The sequence below is a fragment of the Podarcis melisellensis genome, assembly GCF_964234715.1.
Source record: "Podarcis melisellensis genome assembly, chromosome: 1".
NCBI lineage: Eukaryota > Metazoa > Chordata > Lepidosauria > Squamata > Lacertidae > Podarcis > Podarcis melisellensis.
In genome coordinates, this window is record NC_138528.1 from 30285378 (window position 1) to 30307286 (window position 21909).

The 21909-nt window shown below is 42.7% G+C and overlaps 1 protein-coding gene across 4 annotated transcripts in view; it reads right to left on the minus strand.

The window, feature by feature from the left end:
- Positions 1-21909, minus strand: part of TTLL5 (tubulin tyrosine ligase like 5) — a 108458-nt gene that overhangs the window by 66184 nt on the left and 20365 nt on the right. For all 4 annotated transcript variants that reach the window (XM_081909118.1, XM_081909120.1, XM_081909119.1 and 1 more), the window contains exons 11-20: positions 21417-21508; positions 19932-20039; positions 6740-6821; positions 6519-6580; positions 5104-5192; positions 4216-4257; positions 2393-2506; positions 1871-1962; positions 1070-1132; positions 476-511 (exon numbers count right to left, since the gene is read on the minus strand). In XM_081909118.1, the coding sequence (XP_081765244.1) occupies positions 476-511; positions 1070-1132; positions 1871-1962; positions 2393-2506; positions 4216-4257; positions 5104-5192; positions 6519-6580; positions 6740-6821; positions 19932-20039; positions 21417-21508 (780 nt within the window). The remainder of the gene's footprint in view (positions 1-475; positions 512-1069; positions 1133-1870; positions 1963-2392; positions 2507-4215; positions 4258-5103; positions 5193-6518; positions 6581-6739; positions 6822-19931; positions 20040-21416; positions 21509-21909) is intronic.

A 21909-nucleotide genomic window follows, 5' to 3' on the forward strand; every position in this document is an offset into this window, starting at 1 on the left:
TTAATATTGGACCTTGGCAAAACAATAATAGCAAGTAACTAATTCAGCTTTCACAACCATTTCATAATGGCAGAGCAACAAGCAGTCCCACGATACTGAAATCCAAAGAAATGACACAGACCACCAAAGAGGGAACCCCCTAACACAGAAACACTTTTAAGACTATTTCCCATGCAAGGAATATTTGGCCAGGGAATGAGGATCACAGAAAATGGGAAGCAGAAGGTTACCACTTCCCTCCACAACTACAGCCCCCACCGCAAAAAAAAACCCCAATTCCTCCGTAAAAGACCTTCTGCTGGATGTCTCAGTGCATAGGGTACATTTCTCACTACCCCAAACACAGCAATTAGCCTTGAAAACAACCTTCTATTGTTTGACAAAAAGAGTCCCATCTAAGTCTAAGGTGACTGCACGGTCAAAAATACAAAACCAACCTTTTCCCTTTAATAACTTGCCTATACAAGCTGCTTACCGAGTTCGTTTAGAAATTAGGCATCTTCTTGACCCTCTGCAGAACAGTGAAAAAAGAATATTGTGATTACATTACAATTATACTACATCAACATAAAACAGATACATTAAAAGCCCAAGGCAGGATTCGTCTAATGAATCCCATCAGCAGAAGTCCCGCAGAAAGGCTTCCATAACAAGGCTTTTCACCTTCTCTCCTCACTCCCCAAATCAGCTTGGTTGGCCAACTGGTATCTGGTGGGCCACTGTGAGAACCGGATGCTGGACTAGGTGGTCCATTGGTCTGATCCAGCAGGCTCTTCTGATGAACCTCCAGAAGGAGCTAGCTTACCCATAGAGGAGGGCTTTCATCTGAACAGCCAAGGCAATTGTTATGTTCTTGAGAATTGCCTTCTTTATAAGCCTGTGAATTACTCTATTTCTGTTACTGTTTGCTCCAGCTAGTGAGCTAAGAGCCAAAACGCATTCTACAAGCAACTGCCCAATGGACCCAGTGCTTTGTCTACAAGCAACCCGCTTTTCATGTTCACTTTCATTTCTCCTTCCTCCTATGGGTCTCCTTCTGTACTGCAGACTCCTGGAACCACTTTCCTACCTGTCACTGAAAAGGCGAGAGGCCAGCATATAGTTCATTGTCGTCTTGTGCTCCATATAGGATCTGAAAAACCAAGAGGAAGGGAGTCAGTTTAAATTCAGATTAAAGGTAAAGGTAAAGGTAAAGGTACCCCTGCCCGTACGGGCCAGTCTTGACAGACTCTGGGGTTGTGCGCCCATCTCACTTAAGAGGCCAGGGGCCAGCGCTGTCCGGAGACACTTCCGGGTCACATGGCCAGTGTGACATCGCTGCTCTGGCGAGCCAGAGCTGCACACGGAAACGCCGTTTACCTTCCCGCTGGTAAGCGGTCCTTATTTATCTACTTGCACCCGGAGGTGCTTTCGAACTGCTAGGTTGGCAGGCGCTGGGACCGAGCAGCGGGAGCGCACCCCGCAGCAGGGATTCGAACCGCCGACCTTTCGATCAGCAAGTCCTAGGCGCTGAGGCTTTAACCCACAGCGCCACCTGTGTCCCTTAAATTCAGATTAGGAGTATTTAAAAATGGAAGACTCAAGTGAGGAAAAAGTGAAAGCTTATCATGAAAAGTGAGGGGGGAATAGCTTCATCTGTCAGGAATGGAGGAAAAGGTAAGACTAATAAGGAAGCTGGTAAGAATTAGATAGCACAAAAGGCGACAGAATAGTGTTTGATATGCAAAAAGACCCTGAAAGTGAAATTTAAAGCATAATGAATGGTCTTCGAGACCACTAAGGTGGGAATAAATTAGCATTTGCATATTCTACCTCCTAATGTCTTCTATCATTCCAGGATGAAAGAATCAAAACTAGATTTTTTGCTCACCCATAAGTGTCCCAAGTTAATGGCGTAGGGAATATACGAATGAATCCCCCTCTTCGCTCATATTCCTCCTTCACTCGACGCAAGACTTTTATCTGGAATCAGAACAAGCAATGAAAGGCATTAGTGCTTTTTAGTTGTTTAGGTTTGAATTGCTTTTGTCGTCTTGATGTAACTTGACCTGGCATCAGTTTTCATGAAAGGTGAGTAATAAATCTTTCAAATAAATAAAAACAAATAATGGAAAGGGTGAACCTTGGGATGGAATGCATTGAGATACACATAATCCCTGTGAATCATTTAGTTATGGGGTCAATATTAACAGTTCCACTTTTAAAAGACAAACCATTTTATTCTTTGTCCCTTCATTTCCCTATCTATGCTGCCAAGATGCCAGTCTCAGTCTGCTGACAGAAGGCAGAGGCATCTGGTAGCCAAATGCACCCATTCATGGTGACTAATTTCTCCCTTCTTCTGAACATGTACCATGTCCAGTGAGCGAATACAGTACATGACAACCCTTACCTCCTCCATGGAGAGCCCCAGCATGGAGCCAAAATGCCTTCCTACTGTTTTCTCCTTTGCTGAGGGCGTAAGGTTTTTCATCTCAGCATCACTGGCAGACAGCGGCCGAGAACGCTGTAAAATCACAATGAGAAACCTGATTTTAGCATTTCCCCTCCTTCTAATCGTATTCCAATTATTTTTAACAGGGTTTCAAATAGCAAAGTCATTTGCCCAGCAAGAGACATCACTCTCCAGGCATCAGAACCAGGAGTCACACTCAAGAGGCAGAAGAATCCAAGGGCACCAATGCCAGGATTCACACTCTCTGCCTCCAACTATAGCAAGTCCACACCCCATTCAATACCAAAGCCAAACTTCACATTCCCAGTGTTTGACCACAGAACCACACCCCAAAATAGCAGGAGCCAGCATTCACAGCTTCTGTCTCTATGGGCAAAACATGACACATATTCCTGGCTCTGGTACCCGGGGGGTAACATTTCCAGCTCTCAATTGCTGGATAACCCATGTCTTGTAGTAGTAACCTGCTTAGGAGATGAAGCTACAGTAAGGAAAAGAAATGCAGCTCATCTGTATTTACACTAGTTCCAAGTGTTACAATGACCACAGCTAAAGATCTTTACTGAGCCAGAAGATTGCATATCCTGCATTCAGCTCCATCTCACGTCACAAGGCTGCTTGAGTTAGTAATGGGCAAGTACAAAATGCAAACAAAAGGGTGGGGGAGCAGAAGCTGAAATCCAGGCAAGACATTTTTGACCTAACTGCACTGTCAAAGCTGAAAACAAAAGGCATTTAAAGACCTTGAGATAATAAGTTCCTAAAGAGTTTTTTTAAACCTTGAGATCAAAGTAGCTGAAACGAAAACCAAGTTCAGCTGCACCACAGATTAAAGGCTCAGCTTGATCCATCTCCATAAAGATATGAATATTAGCAATATGCCCCATTATTTCATATGGGTTATATTCCCCTTAACACAGAAAAGCAGAGTTTAAAAACCAAAAACTGAATTTGCCTCAGAAGAGACAGATAGAAACCTAGACAAAAGAAGACCTATTATCAGTAAGTAACTCAGGCTTATGAATGAACATAGAAGAGGTTTGCTGGATCAGCCCAAAACTTCATCTAGTTCAGCAATCTTTCCCATTACTTAATAATAATAATAATAATAAACTGTAATCCTTCCAGTCAGTTATAGTGTGGAGCTTCTGCTATTTTTAAGGCATAATCAAGGGAAAGTATCATTTCTTCTCTTGAACAAGATGTGTCTATTACCTCCTCTTTGACTCTAGGATGCTTTGTATGAAAATAATACCAAACAGTTGTGTGTGCTTGCCTCTGCCATCATTAAGTCAGTTATGAGCACCCAGTCTCCTATCTCCAAGGTTTCTTCTTCTCTTAGTACAATCTTTCTTGTCTTTCTTCTCTCTTACATTGGTATTTCTCCATATTTCAGAAATATGCATATAATCTAATTTTTGAATTTGTTGCAGTAACATGCATATTTTGCAGAGCATGCATAATCTTGTTTAATGTGTGAGCTTTATTCTCAAACAAAGTTGGGATTCACTTGACACAAATGGCTGCAATTTTAGGTAAAGTAAGTGCGGGAGAGAGGCAGGCAGGCACACTAAGGGTTATCACCTGCCTGCAGCTCCTGCCACTCCATATGCATTGTTCATTTCTCTCCCCTGAACCTCTTTACCATTCCTTTATAGTGCCTTAAAAGTCACTGCAGACAAAATAAATATATTACTTTAAATTTTGAAACAGGCAAATGGAAGTTTGTAAATGAAGAAACATAATAGCCCAATACCTACCAATTTGGCATTTGTTGATCGGGACTGTGCAGAAACAGGGCGCTACAAGAGAAAGACAAAGAATAATGATTTGATGTTCCCCTTTGAACCCTGGAAGCAACTCTGCTCATGTAGCATGTCATAAATGCATAGATTTCACACCAACAGGCATGACCAGATTTCCTATGCCTCTCCCTCCTCAATTTGCTCCAGAGAGCCTCTCAAGTATATGGAGCAGATTTTGAGGGTGTGAGCTAAAGTGAGGAGGAGAGGAAAGGGAGAACACATTTGCATGAGTGGAAGAACATCATGCAAGCAGGATATTACAACTATCACCCATCTAGCGCACATTTCTAATCTGTGTAAAATGTCAACTGCTTTTGCTTCATCTTCATCATTACATTTTTACCTCTTAAATATGTCCTCAAGACATTTCGGATTATACATGCATGTGAAATGTATAAAACCAACTTCCTCTTCTGCTTGAAAAGACTAAAGCAAAAGCACATGTAAATGGAAAAATGCCAGACTGATGACCAGTTCACCCTTTTCTTTTCATTTCCCTGTGTTGACTATAAGTTCATTGGAACAAAGACCTGTCCTCTTGTACTCCAAAGCATCATGCACACTGATGGCACTATATAATCACCATAATCATCATCAAAATAGCAAAGGATTGGGTGCGGGGAATGGTTAGCATCTAGAGGTCAATTTCACTTCCAGCAGTATAGAAGCCATACACAGCGATGAAGTACTAAGATACAAAATAATCAAAGAAATCACAAAGTTGTCAGATAAGAATGAATAAATGAAATGGCAGTCATCCTTGCTTAAACCCGTCTTCATAATCTGTTAATAGCAGAAGAGAAGGTTTTTATCTTTCAGCTACTTTCTCAAATTTCTCCTTACTTGAGGTTTCTGATAAGGATGTCTCCTTCCCTCAGGGGTAAAGTATGATGTTCGGCTGAACCGCTGACCTGGATCCTGACAAACAAAGCCTGAGAAAGGAAGCAAAATAGGCCACAGAAAACTTAATTTATGGGCTAATTCCCATAAAAACTCTATATCAATAGCCAACAGCAGCTTAACTCCTCCAATGAAAGAACTGTGAAAAGGGGGCATTTGAAGGTGCACTGTGACACACCCATCAGCTGATGGAATAGGCGCAAATGCCCTCCCCACCCTGCAGATCCATGAAGATTTGAAGGAGAAACACGGGGGGGGGGGCATTTGAAAGCCTTGAGTAAAGTGCAACCTTACCACTCACTCATCAGCTAATGAATGGCAGGGAGTGCTCCTCCAACCAGCATACACACCACTGCTGCTTCTCCTTCAACCCACCATGGTTTGAAAGAGAAATGCAGGAGAGAAAGGGTATCTAAAAGTCTTTTGTAAAAATCCCTGCATGAGGAACCCCTCATTTGCTTTGAAGTCCCAACAAAGAATCACATTATGTCACTACGCCGTCAGGTGACTAACAGGTGGGCAGGGCTAACAGGTCAACTTGGACCCTCCAGGGGTGGGGGAGATAAAGATATAGCCTTCCAGTCAGAAAAAGTTCTCCATGCATGCTCTAAATGCACCACTCGGAAACACCGAAATGCAACCAAATTCAAAACACAGAGATCAGCTGATGGTGGGGGTTTATCTCCTCTCTCTGCTCATCAAATGATTTATCGGATGACAGGAAAGGAGGAGAGTTGCATCTGTGCTGTGTCAACTTTTTTTTCCCCACTGTCAAAATTGGTGGGCTCTTGGGAGGCTAGAAAAATTTGCCTGTAGGCTGGGTGAGGCCCATAAACTGAGGGCTAGCTACCGCAGTACAATGCTTTGTAAACATGTGAAGGCCCAAGGAAGAAACAAAAACAAAAAATGGGTTCCCTTTTTTTTCTTCCTCCACCACCCCTTCACATCTCTATAGCATTCCTGTTACCTACTTGTTTTAATAGGAACCATGCCAACAAAGGTAGTAATTATTCTAGAGTTACCCAATGATCCTTAGGCTATCAAAGCATCATACAGATGTCAGGCACTCAACAGCATCCCTCCCCCCCAAGAAGAATTTTTTACCCACACCCTGTTCACCACTATTCATTACTCTTTCATACCACACAGCTAAGGACACCTACACTTCTCTCAGATTATATACTTTCCAGCTACAGCATTCCTGCCCTTCACAAAACAAGTTTGAATACCTCTACTATTCTACAGCATACCATTCTTATGTCATATATACACACCCACCATACAAACATGGCATACCCACTTATAACCCGCTATCACCATCCTAAGCCAACAAAACACTGGACTGAAACTGAACTCACCTACAAGTGTGAACATGTCTGAAATCATACTAGCTTTAATCTTCAGGTCCAAAGGAGCATCACTATCCAACAAGAAACAGAAAAGGCAAGTAGTTAATGGTATCTCCAGTTAGAGCCTTTCCTCTAAAACATAGTATAAAGTAGTTATTCAGTTGTAGCCATCAAGAGTATTCAATAGATGGTAGTCATTTCAAATTCCATCTTTCTCAATAACTCCTTACCAGGCCAGGGAAGGGGATAGGTTCACTTCCAGTAGCCAAGGCTTGAGAGAAGAATCAATGAGGACGTCAAAGCCATAAAGCTCTGAAACAAAGCACACACAAAGTATTTCGTGGTGGCGCAATTGTATTTTCAAGGAATCGAACCAACATCAAAACAAGGGACTGTGGATAAATATAGAGTATTTCACCACATGAGAAATGTGGTGATGCTTGCTCATTTCTTTAAAAGTGTGATACAGATTACCATGGCCAGTTTTGAATATGCTGTGGCCACAATTGCTCCACCTTTAAGATTCTGGCTCTTGCTTTGGAATGAAGATGTACTGGTGCTATATTTTGTCACTGCTTCCTGGTTCTTTGTTTTTAGAAATATACATGTCCAGTCCCACAATAGAGGCATCTGCATGCTTTTGTCCAGTTAAAGTTCAGGAAAAGCCCTAATGAAATAGAAAGCTTCAAAAAGGGAATGCAGAACAATGGCCACAGAATAAAGGGGGTGGAAACAAGGCATGTCTTCCAGAACCCCATCTTTTCAGACATCAGAATCTAGTTTTTCTAAGCATTTGCAAAATTAAGCGATCCAGACATCATTTCAGCCTACACCAATAAGTATGAGTTAGAAACGGGGGAAAGAGAGTCAAGAGAAGAAAATAAAGTTTACCCATGCTGCTCTTACAACCAATACCCCCCCCCCCATTTTTGAGGCCTGCCACTGGTCATACCTTGTACCTTTAGAAAGGTTTTTACGAGAGAGAGAGAGAGAGAGAGAGAGAGAGAGAGAGAGAGAGAGAGCGCCTGCCTATGAAGGGGGTAGTGGACCAGTGGGAACAATCCACCCCAAGATACAAATTTTCCTGACAAATGCTCCTGCAATTTCAGTCAGTGGTCCTGTCAAGGTCCTAGGCTCTGCTTAGAATGAAGGGGTGATGGAAAGCAGACTGAACTAATTCCTCCCCCATGCCTAGTTATAATGCTTTTTAGCTTGTGCAACTGAAAAGCAAAACAAAACACATAGATAAGCTACTTGGAGGTTTGAGGCCTAATGTGTACTCCCTGGCTGTTAAGGTTGGCGAGGACGAGGCTGGGCACATGGATTTCAGAGGTGCTGCAAACCTCTCCAAAGAAGAGTAGGGTGCCCACATGACTAAAGGAGGTGGCTGTGAAGCCATTACTAAATAAGTCAAAGTTAAGATTCTCTGGCTTGGAAAACTACTGCTCAGTCTTGATTTTTCCATTTTGAGACAAGGGGGTGGAGCAGGGTGGTTCAACACCCTTGAGGTCTTTGGTGCATGCATGCGCGCGCGCGCGCACACACACACACACACACACACACACACACCTACCTGCTGCAGCCCTCACACTGGCTTCTCAAAGCCAGGTAAGCAAGGTGCTGGGCTCTGGGAATGAGGTGTGAGGACTCTGACAGAGTCCTCAAGTCCTCCCACCTCCTTCCCAAAGCTTAGTTAGCGCTTTCCCAGCTTTGGGAAGGATGTGGGAGGGCTCTAGGACTCTGCCAGAGCCTTCTGCCCTCTTCCCAAAGCCCTATGCCTCACTCAGCTGGCTTTGGGAAGACAGCTGGGGCATCAAATTTTGGCCTTGCTCTTCTCCCTCCCTACAGGAAGGCTTCCATTGAATGCCCTTTGTTCTCACATCAATGCAGGGGCGGGAAAAGGGTATATGCATGCATATGCACACACCTATGGCTATAGGAATTTCTTACACTGAACTGTGGGGTGAAAAGAAGCCTGGAGAATGATGGGGTAGGGGGTGGATGGATAGAAATGGACAGAGCCAAAATGGACAGGATCGAGGGAGAAGCTTCTGCAAGCAATCAGTTCTGACCTGTATGTTACTAGAGGAGAAAAGAGAGGAAAGCTGAATTGGACCTTGGAAGAGTGGGGGCGGAGAGGGAGAGGGAGAGGGGGAGGGAGAGAGAGAGAGAGAGAGAGAGAGAGAGAGAGAGAGAGAGAGAGAGAGAGAGAGACAGAGACTGCTATGCAATCCTGCAAGACTGCAAATGTTACTGCTTTTGGCTCTGGCCCCACCTACCACCAGTGTGCAGCCCCCAACAAATTACCCCCCAGAAATGCAGCCCTCAATAGAACAAAGCCCTAGAATGTGAATACCAGAGCCTACTTTGTATCCCTTTGTATTTCCCCTAGTATTACGCTTTCCTTTCAACCGCTGCAGAACGCTAGAAATATTTTTCTTTTCTCATAATAAACCCCCAGCTCCCATTATGGTTTCTTTATGTTCTTTTTCTGCCCAGTCACATACACAAGCTGAACACAACACACTTGAGCTGTCATTCATACCTTGAGGAACACAGCCTTTCTGGCACATGTATTAATACTTGTATTGATGTTCCCATGGGAAAAAAGCACACAAAGGAGGTCTTTATACTCTACAAACAGATGTTTGTATTACCCAATTCTTTTTTTCTGTGCACTGGAGTAAGAGGTCTTCAAATGCTCTGTGTTTTGAGTCCTCCTTCCATGGCTGTTACAAAATTCCAAATACTCAGGTTCTTTTCCCAAATTCAGTTTATTAGTGGGAAGTGCACCTTTTATTTGTCACAGCATGCAACAGATTGTTCACAATTCTCAGCAAGAGACTCGCTCTCTGGTAAAAAACAACTTCATAGTAACTGCAAAAAGTTGTCAACAGTAGCTGCACCCTTGGTCCTCTAGACCCAGAGATAACTCATGTTTTAATATGTAATACAGCTATTTCCCCTTTTGCTAGAAGTCAGGCTTTCCTAAACTCAGTTGTTTTCTCCATATGCTTCATTATTCATTTCTTCATCACACTATTTCCTCCCCCCCCATGAGTTTCTCCCCTTCTGAAGTTTTCATGTTTCTCTTTCTATTTCTACACCTACACACACACACACACACCACCACCACCACCACCACCACCACCACCACCACCACCTTTATTAGGCATTATCATAACTGCTCCTTTGTATTTGAAAGGCATACCCAACACAGTGTCCTTCAGATGTTGCTGAACTCCTACTCCCATCAGTCCTAGTCAGCATGGTCAGTAATCAAGGATTATGGGAACTGGAGTCCAAAAGGACCTGGAGGACACGACACTGTCCTATCTCAGTATACATTGTTCTTCTGGCATCATATCCACATAGTAAACTCTTTGGATCACAAGTTACAGCTTTGTATTTTTGAACTCGCACCACTATTCCCTAACATAAGGCCTATAGCAGGCACAATTTTTATAGAAAGATGCATCATATTCAGATAGCGATCATAAAATGTTTGCTACCATTCTGGAGAACATCCCAGCTAATGCAAAGTACAGAGAGCAGTCGTGGAGTCCCAAGAAAAGGGATAGTTAAGCACCGTTCAAGAAACCCAGGCACCTTCTCTGCAGCTGCTTGACACAGCCAGGCTTCACAGTGTCGCTTTCCCTTTGTAAAGGGATTAAAGAAAGCAGATTGATTAAAGGACGGCAATGCTCTGGGATATCTCCTCTCATCCTGCAACATCAGCCCTGACTGCTCATATTGCACCACTGACGTTAAAGGGGGAAATGGAAGCAAACTGAAGATCATGTTTCCTCAGATGTTTTCCTAACATTCCACTTGTACCAGAAACTACAAACAACAAATGGCTATTTCACATTCACAGCCTTTCTCCATGGTTTGATATGAGTTCAGAAGGCAACGTCTTTTCCCCTGAGCTTCTTCTTGTTAGAGGAGCTCGCAAACTGACCTCCAAGATCCTTATGAGAAATATTTTGGGAGATCTTCTTCCCCTTAGCAAGAAATAATCCTGGTTGCCTCGAGAAGTACCATGTGCAATAAGGAGAGTGAGGGAAATCAGTACTAATACTTGTCCTTATACAAATACTGAAACCCAAATTTCATAGATTCTATCTTTATTTCTCTGTAACATCTACTGTATTTTTCACACCATAGGGCACACCTAGTTTTTAGACGGGGAAATCAATAAAAAAAATCTCCCCCCCCCCAGCCCCAAAGACCAACGTACAGGCTGCGCACAACCTCTCCCTGCCAGAGGGGTTGTGCGCGGCTATGGAACAAGCCAAGGCAGCAAGCAGAATGGATCCCGCTGGCTGCTTTGGCTTCCTCTTTAGCCCCGCGCAATCCCTCCCTGCTGGGAGAGGCTGCGCAGGGCTAAAGAAGCCATAGCCCTGTGCAGCCTCTCCATGCCGGAGGGGTTGCGCGCGGCTATGGCACAAGCCTGCATTCGCTCCATAGGACGCACACACATTTCCTCTCAATTTTTGGAGGGGAAAAACTGCGTCCAATGGAGCAAAAAATATGGTAAATCAGGAGAATAGTGCATATCCTAAACTGGTGCCTGGATGTAGTCATGGGCTGGATGAGGGCTAGTGAAGTGCAACTGAATCATGACAAGACTTGAGACCCTCTAGATGGGTGTTTCCCAGATGCAGGAATTGGGTTGCGTGATAGAATAGAATTTTCTCTGAAACAGCAGGCATATAGTTTTGTGCTGCTCCTAGGTACATCGTTGGTTGGTGCCCCAACTACAAAGTCAAGAGACGCCAATCCCTCCCAAATATTTGTGAGTTATTTAAAATCACATTATTAGAAGCACAGCTGGAATATACACCAGGAAAAGTACTATCAAGCCAGTAGGTTGCCAGCGTGCTTCACAAGTAGAGTTAAGAAGCTGTTAAGAGATAAAAATGACACTCTTGTCCAAATAAGAGCTAAAGAGAACACAAACTTTGGCTACAGAAGTGCAAAAAGGCAATAACAGATGATAAAAAAGAATCAGGGGAGCACAAAAGAATCAGGGGAGCTAAAATAAATAAACAAAAAATAATAATTTAAATACATTGAGCAGCATGAGACAGGCTAGTGAGGCAGTTGGACCTTTAGATTACAGAAGTCAAGGGTATGCTAAAGATCCCTCTGCAGAGACTGTGGAGAACCTGAACAAATTGGTTGTATCTGTCTTCACAGTGGTAGAACATTAGGCCATCCAATGACGTTGAATGTTGGAAGATACAGGACAGACAAAAGAAATAACTTCTTCACATAACACATAATTAATCTATGGAGTTCACTCTCACAAGTGATGGTCACCAACGTGGACAGCTTTAGAAGAGGATTAGACACATTCATAAAGGATAAGGCTATCATTGGCTACTAGCCATGACAGCTATGTTCCTCTTTCACTGTCGAAGACAGTATGCTCTTAAACCAGTTGCTGGAAACCACTGGAGGGGAGACTGCTCTTACTTTCAGGTCCTACCTGTTTGCTTCCCACAGACATCTGGTTGGCCACTGTGAGAACAGGATGCTGGACTAGAGAGGACACCGGTCCAATTCAGCAGGCTTTCTTGTGTTCTCGTACATGTTGGGCTACAACTCCCATCACCCTGGATACACTGGCTAGGGTTGATAGGAATTACCATCCAAAACATCTGGAGGGCACCAGGTTGGGGAAGGCTACCTTAGCCTGTGAGAAAACTGTGTAGGGCATTCAAAGTCTTGAAAGCACTTTTGGTCTTTTCAGGGCTCAGAGCAACATCTACTCCAACTCTAGTGTGGCAAAAAAGGACCACACAATAAAAGCTCTCTCTACACACACACCTTTTTGCCTGACATAGAATAAATTAAGCATTGAGTTTCTCTGCAGATTAAGGGGCCAAGGCTTTAAATGGTTGCTCCCAATACTTTCTTTATGGTGGTTTTCAGGGGAAGAACATTGCAGTCATTTGTTCCATTCGCCACTTCAGCTTAAAAGAACATACATCATTCAATGAATAATTTCAGCAGTACGATCATGACACAACTTCATACTCTAATCTTTTACTGAACCACATGTGTTCTCTAATTTCCAAGACTGGAAAATGACAGCTTAGTTTAAGTAAGTACCATGGGGATATGATTGTATGTCTGTATTAAAACACCTTTAATGAATAAATAAATCAAATACCTTTCCTTGCTCTCCCCTTCTCCCCAGTTATTATAGTCATATATTGAGCTCACTCTGCTTAACTAATAAATCTACTGTATGCAAAGGTTGTTGCATTTTTCTTGAACAACTACTAACCCCTAAGCCTCTGCATGTTCTTTTATCGCTTTGACAAAGAACAAATGGGTTACAATTCAGCAATGTAAAACAATTTCTCAGTGTTTATGGTCTCATTTGAGCTTTAAAAGACTTCTGGTGTTCAGTCCTCCATTTCTTTCTTTCCTGCTCAATAACTAACATTCTCTGGGTAGTTTATAGTGCTACATTACCTATATCAGTGATTATGAGAGTGATATACGGGACTGTGATAGGATTATACTTGCGCCAGACCTATGCTGTGGGTGCAGCAGTGGCGAATGAGTCAGAAAATGAACTTAGTGCCTTCTCACCATCTCTTCCCTTTTCCCCCTAGGGAAAAAATTCAGTGCTTCAAAGCAGGACTCAATATATGCCATAATGGGGCTTTTCGATGCCCACCCAGAAGCAGACTCCAGAAGTCAAAACAATGAAACCTTTAATAGGCCTGGACCGGAATATACCAGTCTCCTGCCGCCTCCTCCTGCTGAATCACTTCTGTAATGGTCTGCTTGGAGTGCTGAAAGCTCCCACTCTCCCTTGTTTAACTCATAGATGCCTCTGTAACCCTCCAGAAGTTGTACAAATGGGAATAAGCTAGTTCTGCCAAGCAAAAAAAAAAAAGCTTTTTGATCATCTCCCAAGACTATATTTACCACATTAAGGGGCATGATCCTATATGAAGTTGGTTTATTCCAACTCCCACTTGCCAGTTGTCCTTTTTTCCTCAAAATGCAGAACCTCTTTCCACTCAATGCAGATGCTAAACACAGCTTTCACATTAGAATACAACGCAGTGGCATTTTCCAGACTACCTGCCAAATTAATGCCTGGTCAGGATGTATACATAATACCTGCAATCTCCAGGGAAGCTACAGCCAGACCACCTAGGGCTGCAATTTAAGTTGTATCTCCCAATGTCAAGCTGGTTAGCGTTTGCAAGGGGAAATAACCCTCACTGAAGATAAAAATACATTATACTAATTGAGGTTACTTTGGCTTTCCTCCCCCTGTTCAAAGCTTAACTCTGTGTATGATGAGAGACTACTGTGTGCCTCAAGATTCAAGGATTAATAGCTATAGAGTCCAAGGCATTTGGGAGGCAAATCAAGCAAATATTACTAGCCAAATAGGAATATTTCATCCCCATGTTTTCCTTTTAAGATTTGTGCAGAAATCTCCTACTTGGGTTAATTTAGGACCCTAAATTCATGTGCAACCACTTCTAGGTGCTTGAAAATAAAACAGAAGATTCCAAAGCAACTCTGTACAAGCTCCAAATCAGAAAATGTGCATATTGCAAAGTCTGGTAGATTCAGAATGAGATAAGAGAGGAAGAATCCTGGGTAGCATAATTCACAAAAGAGTGGAAAGGAGCTAGAGAGTAGAGGACAGGACTGGCATTGCAGATAACCAGCAAATAATTATTCAATTACAGTCAAACCTCGGTTGCTGAACGTAATCTGTTCCGGAAGTCCGTTCGACTTCCGAAACGTTCAACGATAGAGGATCAAAGGGCAGTCAGCAAAGTCAATGGGGAGGAAAAAGGGGGGGATTCCCGGAAGCCATTTGGCTTCTGAAAAACGTTCAAAAACTGGAGCATTTACTTTCGGGTTTTTGGTGTTTGGGAGCCGAAACGTTCCAAAACAGATCGGTTTAGGGAACCAAGGTTTGACTGATCACAGGAAAAAGTAAAAATGGAAAATACTGTTTGAAAAGCTGGAATCACCAAATGGTAACTAGGGATCCTATAATTTTGGTTCTCTTTATTCAACAACTACAGCGCGCATGTGTAATTTGCCACTGGATGCAGTAATCAACATTGTGATAAAACATGTGAACTGTAATTAAAACAATACGTTTCTGCCCATCTGTAAAAAGAATTTATGCAAGCAATGCCTGCTGCAATCTCTGAGGGAAAGTCTGAATAGGCACCCCTGGTGGTCATAGAATTTGTAGGCAGGTCCTGCATAGAACCCTCCACCCGGCCCCATGACTTATAGAAGCAAAAATGAACTATGCAAACTAAGGATTTATGCACATTGTTTAATATGCCTTGGTTTAGGCAGTTTGCACGTTTAAAATATTCTTGGCACTGAACAGAGTCACTTTCAAATGCCGCTATTTGTTTTATAGTGCATGCTCCAAACCACAGCTGTTACACTAGAGAGCTGAATATACACACCATTTCATAGAATCATAGAGTTGGAAGTGAAACCCAAGGGTCATCTAGTCCAACCCCCTGCAATGCAGGAATCTCAGCTAAAGCATCCATGACAGATGGTCATGGATTCTTTATCAAAAAAGGGGGAAAGGTTCATCACCTGCCTCTACAATGTTTGTGCAAATGATATGAAAAGTTGTGAATGTTACTTTTGTAAGCTGTGCTTAATGTGCTTAACAAGCTTGTTTAGCCTTGGGAAAAAGACACCTCACATACAATTATTAGTAGTCCTAGGACAGCAGTGGGGAACCTCTGGCCTGTGGGTCTACATAGGCCCACCAAGCCTGCCCATTTCAGCCAAGCAAAGGCTGCAAACAGTGCCAAATTCAAGCCATGATTGCAAAAGAACTTCCCTCTGCAGCCAAAGTTTTACCTTTGGGTTGGCATTGTTTGATTTGGGCAACGTATCTGCCAAAGGCAGCATGACAGGGTATCAGAGACACTCAGAAGCAAGTGATTACTCCCAAGCATATCCGACCTCTTTTGAAAGCAGCACAATAGTCAAATTCAAACAGCACCAAAGGTAAAGTCTTGGCTGCAAAAAACCAATGTGGCCTACAGAAGTTTGGCAAATTTTGGCTCCAGGCCTCCAGACCAAAGTGGTTCCACACCATTGTCCTAGAACCACAAACTCCTTGTGAGCAACTTCCTAATGGAGGAACAGGACAACTCAGAAGGCTGATGGTGAACCTCAATCCCTGTATGAGACATTGGCTAGTAAACAAGACTGGCCGCAAGCATTCTGATATCTGAGGCAGATACCAAAACAGCAACTTGCACCACTGTCTTGGATGCTGGAATCACTGGTGCTGGCTTTCCCCATTCATTCATTCATCCACACTGCCCATGGAGTTTTTATTCCTGTTTCCATAAACCCCAACACACATTCCACACTCTGCAACACGATTCTGACTTCTGATTAGCTGCTGTTTCATCATGTATCCACCTTTCTTCTTTAGCAGCAAGGGACCTCTGGACTCCTTGCCCACACACTCCTGCTGACACCAAGATCCCATGAATGAGGCTTAGTACTGCTTTACACCTTTCTTCTCCGAGGGGGAGGGCAAAAGCCCATGCACATCAGCTACTGCAGCAAGAAGGTTGCTCCCTACTCTCCAGATTTGGTTATGAGTTCCAAATAGCAAAGCATACAGGACCAGTAGCTGTCACAGGACTTGGTATTGCTCATACTCTGTTCCAGCTCTTCTGGGACCTACCGCCACCCAACTTTAATCAAGTCTGTACTTTTAATGTAATTGACAGCTCTAGTATCTATATCCTGAGCTAGAGGGTTCTTCACTTTTAGTCTAGTAGGCCTGAGCAGCCTTAATAAATAGGGAATGAAATGCTTCTGGGTTCTACAATTCCCAGCTCTGCAGCGTCTGTCCTGTATTTACGCATAAGGCTGCAGGAAGCAATAGGTTGCTGCCAAAGGGAAGGTTGAGAAACAGGTACTAGAAAGTGGGAGAAGGCACAAACTGGTACCATCCGTTGCTTTTTTGGAAACATTCCCAGGTTTCTTGCCAGCAAGTCTTCCAATCTTTGCCAGCACATAACTCCAATCAAAAGCGCTGCCAGATGTGAGCTCTATCGCCGCCATGTGGTATGACCATCCAAACACAAGCCCAGAAAAAACCCAAACGAAAGCAACGCACTTTCCCTCAAAAATGCTAAATCTGTGAAAGAGGCACGCTTGTGAGGTGCAAGCATTCTGTGAATTTTCACTTAGTCATTTTTACATCATAAGGACATTTCCCAGTTTTTATGGACGACAGATAGTGCAATTCACACCTTTGCAGCTACCATCAGTGGATTTATCCTAGCCTGACAATAGTGAGGTTCAGGTGCTGGATAAAATTTAATGGTGGAATAAGAAGTTAGTGATTCAAAGCTATCCATTTGGCATGTGGGGAAATCCACAGCATTGGGATGGATACCCTGAGAATTCTAGGCACACCGTTCAGATGCAATTTATTCTTAGATCAGGATCTGAGCCAAGTGTACAGTGCTTCATAAGTTCTGAAGAGCTCCAAAAGGCTGTTTGCTCCAGTATTTAAAATATTGTGGGTAGTTCTGCAAAGCTGGAGAAAACTGGGGGGGGGGGGTGTTAAGAAAGAAGAACTAAAATCATTGGGGTAGTGTGTCATTATGAGAGAGGCCTAAGAAAGACAAGAACAAGGAGTGATATGGACATTGTACTGGAGAGTAATTTCAGCTTTTTCATTAATTTCAACTACAGCTCTGGGCTACCCAATGCAACTGATAGGCATTGTGGGATTCAGTGCTACAGACGGCTGCAACAACCACTAACCTAAATAGCTTTAAAAAGGATTTGACAAATACATGGAAGATCGCCATAATAATTGAAATACTCAAGACAGCGTATTTCTAATTATACTCAACAGGAGACAGCAATGACAATTACGCTCAGTTTCTGAGCTTCCAGGAGCATCTGGTTAGGCACTGGAGGAAAGTGAGTATTACAAATAGATGGATTGTTGATCTAATCCAGAAAGGAAATATGTTATGTTCTTACATTTGAGTTAATTATTTTAATAACTGAGATAAAATTGGGGCCAGGGTGGACAATGTATGGCTGGCTTTCAAATATTTGTCTTCATCAGGCTTCTTCAACCTTGGCCCTCCAGATGTTTTTGGCCCACAACTCCCATGATCCCTAGCTAGCAGGACCAGTGGTCAGGGATGGTGGGAACTGTAGTCTCAAAACATCTGGAGGGCCGAGGTTGAGGAAGCCTGAGTCTTCATCAATATTATGTCCCTCCTCCAATAGGACAGATCTTGTCCTTGACCTAATGCTGCATGTCTCAAACGTACAAGATTAGTTACCATCCTCTACCTCGCTCTTTAGCTCCAAGCTTGGAGCTGGGGAGAAGTGTGAGGCATTCCTCACCATACAAGAAGCCTCGTCACTGCTTTATTACTGGAGGGGGTTTGTGGAGCCTTGGTTTCGTTCTGGATCCTACAAGCACTCAACAAACAGCCAGGAAGATCTGCTTCCCTTCTTGCAGGCCTTTTCCACCTGGTCTGGGAGAGCAGGGCCTTGATTGACCCCAGCTACAAAAGCTGAGGCTGCTGAACACCCTCTTGGGCTGGGGTGGGTTGTTTGGTGGGACTTGTTGCTGTTCTTTTTTTGTGTCTTTATTTTAGATCTTGTGGTTTATGTGGTTGTGTATTTTTTAATGTTTTATTTATGGTTTGTGACTACTTTTGTTCTGTTGTAGTTATATATTTTTTCATGTTGTAAGCTATGGAAAGGCGACATACAAATAAAACTATGTATGTAAACACAGAAACAAGCTTCCCTGTTTCATCTTCATCTCAAAGCAAGGGAAGTCGGAGATGTGTCAAGTTCTTCTGCTCCAGCAGCATCTTCCAAGCTCAGAGTGCCTAGCAGAGGCAAACCCACATGTCTCCACCATGTTCCTCAAGTTCAGAGCCAAGGAGGAGAGGCCGAAGTGGAGGCTCGCTTTGGCTCTGCACATGCACCTGGCAAGAATGCAGTCAAAGCATATCTCAGCTCCCCTTTCAACTCAAGTCCTGGGGAGGAGCCAGTGATCCTCCCCCACCCGCTGCGGAACCAGGGTTAGGAGAAAGCATTGGGCAATACCACACTCACCAGGTTGAATAATCACCAACCTAGACTGCTCTCCCTCCCCCCAAAAAAACAACAACCAGGACACAAAAGCAACCAAGTGCAAGACAAAAAGAAACAAAATGCCACGAGAAGCAGAGAGACCCAAGAGATCATAAAGAGCGGGGACAATGACGCCAATTCAATTCCTTCTGTTTTTAAAGCATCATTGAAGCTCTCTTATTTCAGGAGAAATCTGATGCACATTTTCAAACTGTGAACAAGAAATATGCTTTTCTTTTCTTTTCTTTTTTAAAAAAAGGATTAAGTTTTCCATCTCACAGCTGCTGCCATTCCTAGTCTTTCATTAATAAGTTGAGTGCTTTTTTTGTTACACTTTTACTAGCGGAATGCACCCTCTAGGTCATCCATGCACTGAACAGATGAACATTCTCTTGCATTTTAAACCTTGCATGTTAATTTAATTGCTGGCATCCTGCCCATATTACATTACTAAGAAAAACAAAGCAGCTTACCTGTTACAGTTGTTCTTTGACAGCAGCCAATGCCGCAGTGGACGTACACAAGCAACAAACCAGCCACCCATGTTGTGACCATGTGTGGCATCATTCAAAGAACAGCTGCTTACAACTTCATATGGTCTACAGAAGGTGTCTGGTCCATTCTTTGTCCATTAATGATCTAGTATGAAGTGCAAATTACCCATACTCCCTTCAAAATATGACCCGAGGAAGAAGAAACACTGAAGGGGGAGATTCAACTAAGTTGTTGGATGTGGGGAACGAGGTGTGCTAGTACAATGGGGCTTCCCCCTGTGCACCCCTTAAATTTGCTCTGGAGGGTTGAGGCAGGGGTGCCAACTATAGGGGGCTCTGGGTGCCTGAGCACCCACACAAAAAATTGTCATGGGTACTCAGCACCCACACTGCAGGGCCCCTGTTGTAACTTCCGGTGCTTCACGAAGCACCAGGAGTCACATCCAAGGCCTTGTGAGGTCTCAGAACCTGACTTCCTGTGTCAATGGAAGTCAGGTTCCGAGACTAGGCAGTGCGCATGATGTCATGACACACACTGGGCATGTCCCATTGCATGAGTAGACCTTGTCCCCATCCTCATGCATACCCCACTTAGTGCTATACTGAATTCCACCATAAGGCTGGAATCCTTTCACACTTACCTGGAAATAAAAGTTCCTCTGAACTCAATATAACATACTTCTGACTAGACACATATAGGATTGCATTGTCAGAGAAACTACATACAACAGATGAGGTGCCTTCATTTCCTTACCAAAACAAACACCTCGGTGTGGGAGAAAGGCTTTGCAGGCAGCAGCTATTACCAGTTCAGCTGAAAGTATTGTCTTTATTATCAGATCCTCTACACTGGCCATCAGAGCTGGAAGGAGAAAAGGGTAAAGCGAAAAAAGAATGAGAAATTTGATATGAGGATTTTTAACCTGTGATATTGAAACAAAGACACATAAGAACATGAGCATCAACAACAGCCAGCTCATAAGAGCACGCCCACAAGGGAACTTTAAAAGAAACTTGTAGGAAAGAATTAGGAGACTTGCTTATAGGTACCCCATAAATACCAACCAAAGTATAAGAATTAAAACCAAGTAAAGTAATATTCTAGTTTTGAGGTACAACATAAAATGTTATTGCTTATTATAATTATTATTAATTATTAGATTTATTACCCACCCTTCATCAGAAGGTCCCAGGGCTCGTTACAGCAATATAAAATACAGCATAAAAACAGTTTAAAACTAATTACAATCACAGCTAGAGTGGGTCTTCAAAATATATAACTCAAGAGGTAAAGGCCAAGGTAAAGAGGTGTGTCTTCAGCATATACAACAAAAGCTATATAATGAAGGTGCCAGGCGAACCTCCGTGGGGAAGGGACAGAATTCCACAACTTTTGCAAGTTGTGCCTCTTCTAAACTAGGACAACCAAATGACAGCCCCCAAGGCAATTAGTTCCAGTCCCTGTTAGCCCTATCATTATTTTTTAATGAAACCCCTAATATATTTGCCTACACTTTCATTCCGTGGAAAAATAAAAAGTTTGTAAACTTGCTGCTTTTCAAGAAAGGTATTCCACTTTAATGTTATAGCTTTTCTTGACTATCAGCAATTGTACACATTTGTATGTATTGCTATGCCCAAGCACAAAAGCTATGTAAAACCTTTAGGAAGCATCAGTTTTATTATGGAACCTAACCACTGTGCCAAAAAATATTCTCTTGGCCTCAATACCACTGTCTGGAGACTAGTGACCCCACATGAATAAATAATTTGTCCATTTCTGTTGCAGACTATCGTCTATCACTTTCAAGATTTCAGACAAACACAAAGTTGATCCAAAAATTTTTAAGTACATCAGAATGCTCATGTCTTAGTCTGGCCAAACCACCTGTGTATATATTAATTGTAAGCCATTTCAATTCCCACATGAAAACGAAAGCAAAATAGGCATTGACTCTTCACTTTTGCATTGCTCATTCATGATGCTATCAGTAAATCAATCAAATGTGAGGAAAAGAAACTGTCCAATAAAATACAGAATTCCAAGATGAAAGGCATTCACTTAATAAAGTAAATACTACATAGGGAATAGTGTGTTTACAAAAGACACATGGGAAGTATTCAACCTCACACTTTTCTGATTGTTCCGTCAGAGCAAGAATTTTTGCTTGCCAGACGGAATTACCCCTCCTCTCTTCCTATCATGTGCTGTTCTGGGGGTAACAAGTTCTCTACTCACCTGTAGTATCTTTCCCTTCCTGTTTCAGATACCTCAGCATTGCACTCATACTCCATTTGTTCCCATAATCTTCCACTTCAGGGTCATCACAGCTATGACCAAAGAAATAGATTTCACACTTTCAGGAACTTCAGTATAATGTCTCATATTTCTGTTTAAATGTCAATTTACAAGTTTTGACAAATGTTTAACAGAAATAAACAATTTGGGTCAAGTCTTACAAGTAGCACACAGAATCATAGATCATCATCACCATTACTAGTATTTTATTAATCACCTTCTAGGCAAGCATTTCAAGGGAAAGTTCAATAAAAACAGCAAAAAAAAGTTACACAAAACAGCCAATACCTTTAAAACAAAGCTAAGACAATACAAAATAGAGACTTGTGGTAAATTCAACTGGGAAAGCCTGTAGGAACAAGAATGTCTTCAACTGTTTCTGGAAAGTGCCAAAAGTGGATGTCTGTCATATCTCAACAGTAATGCTGTTCCG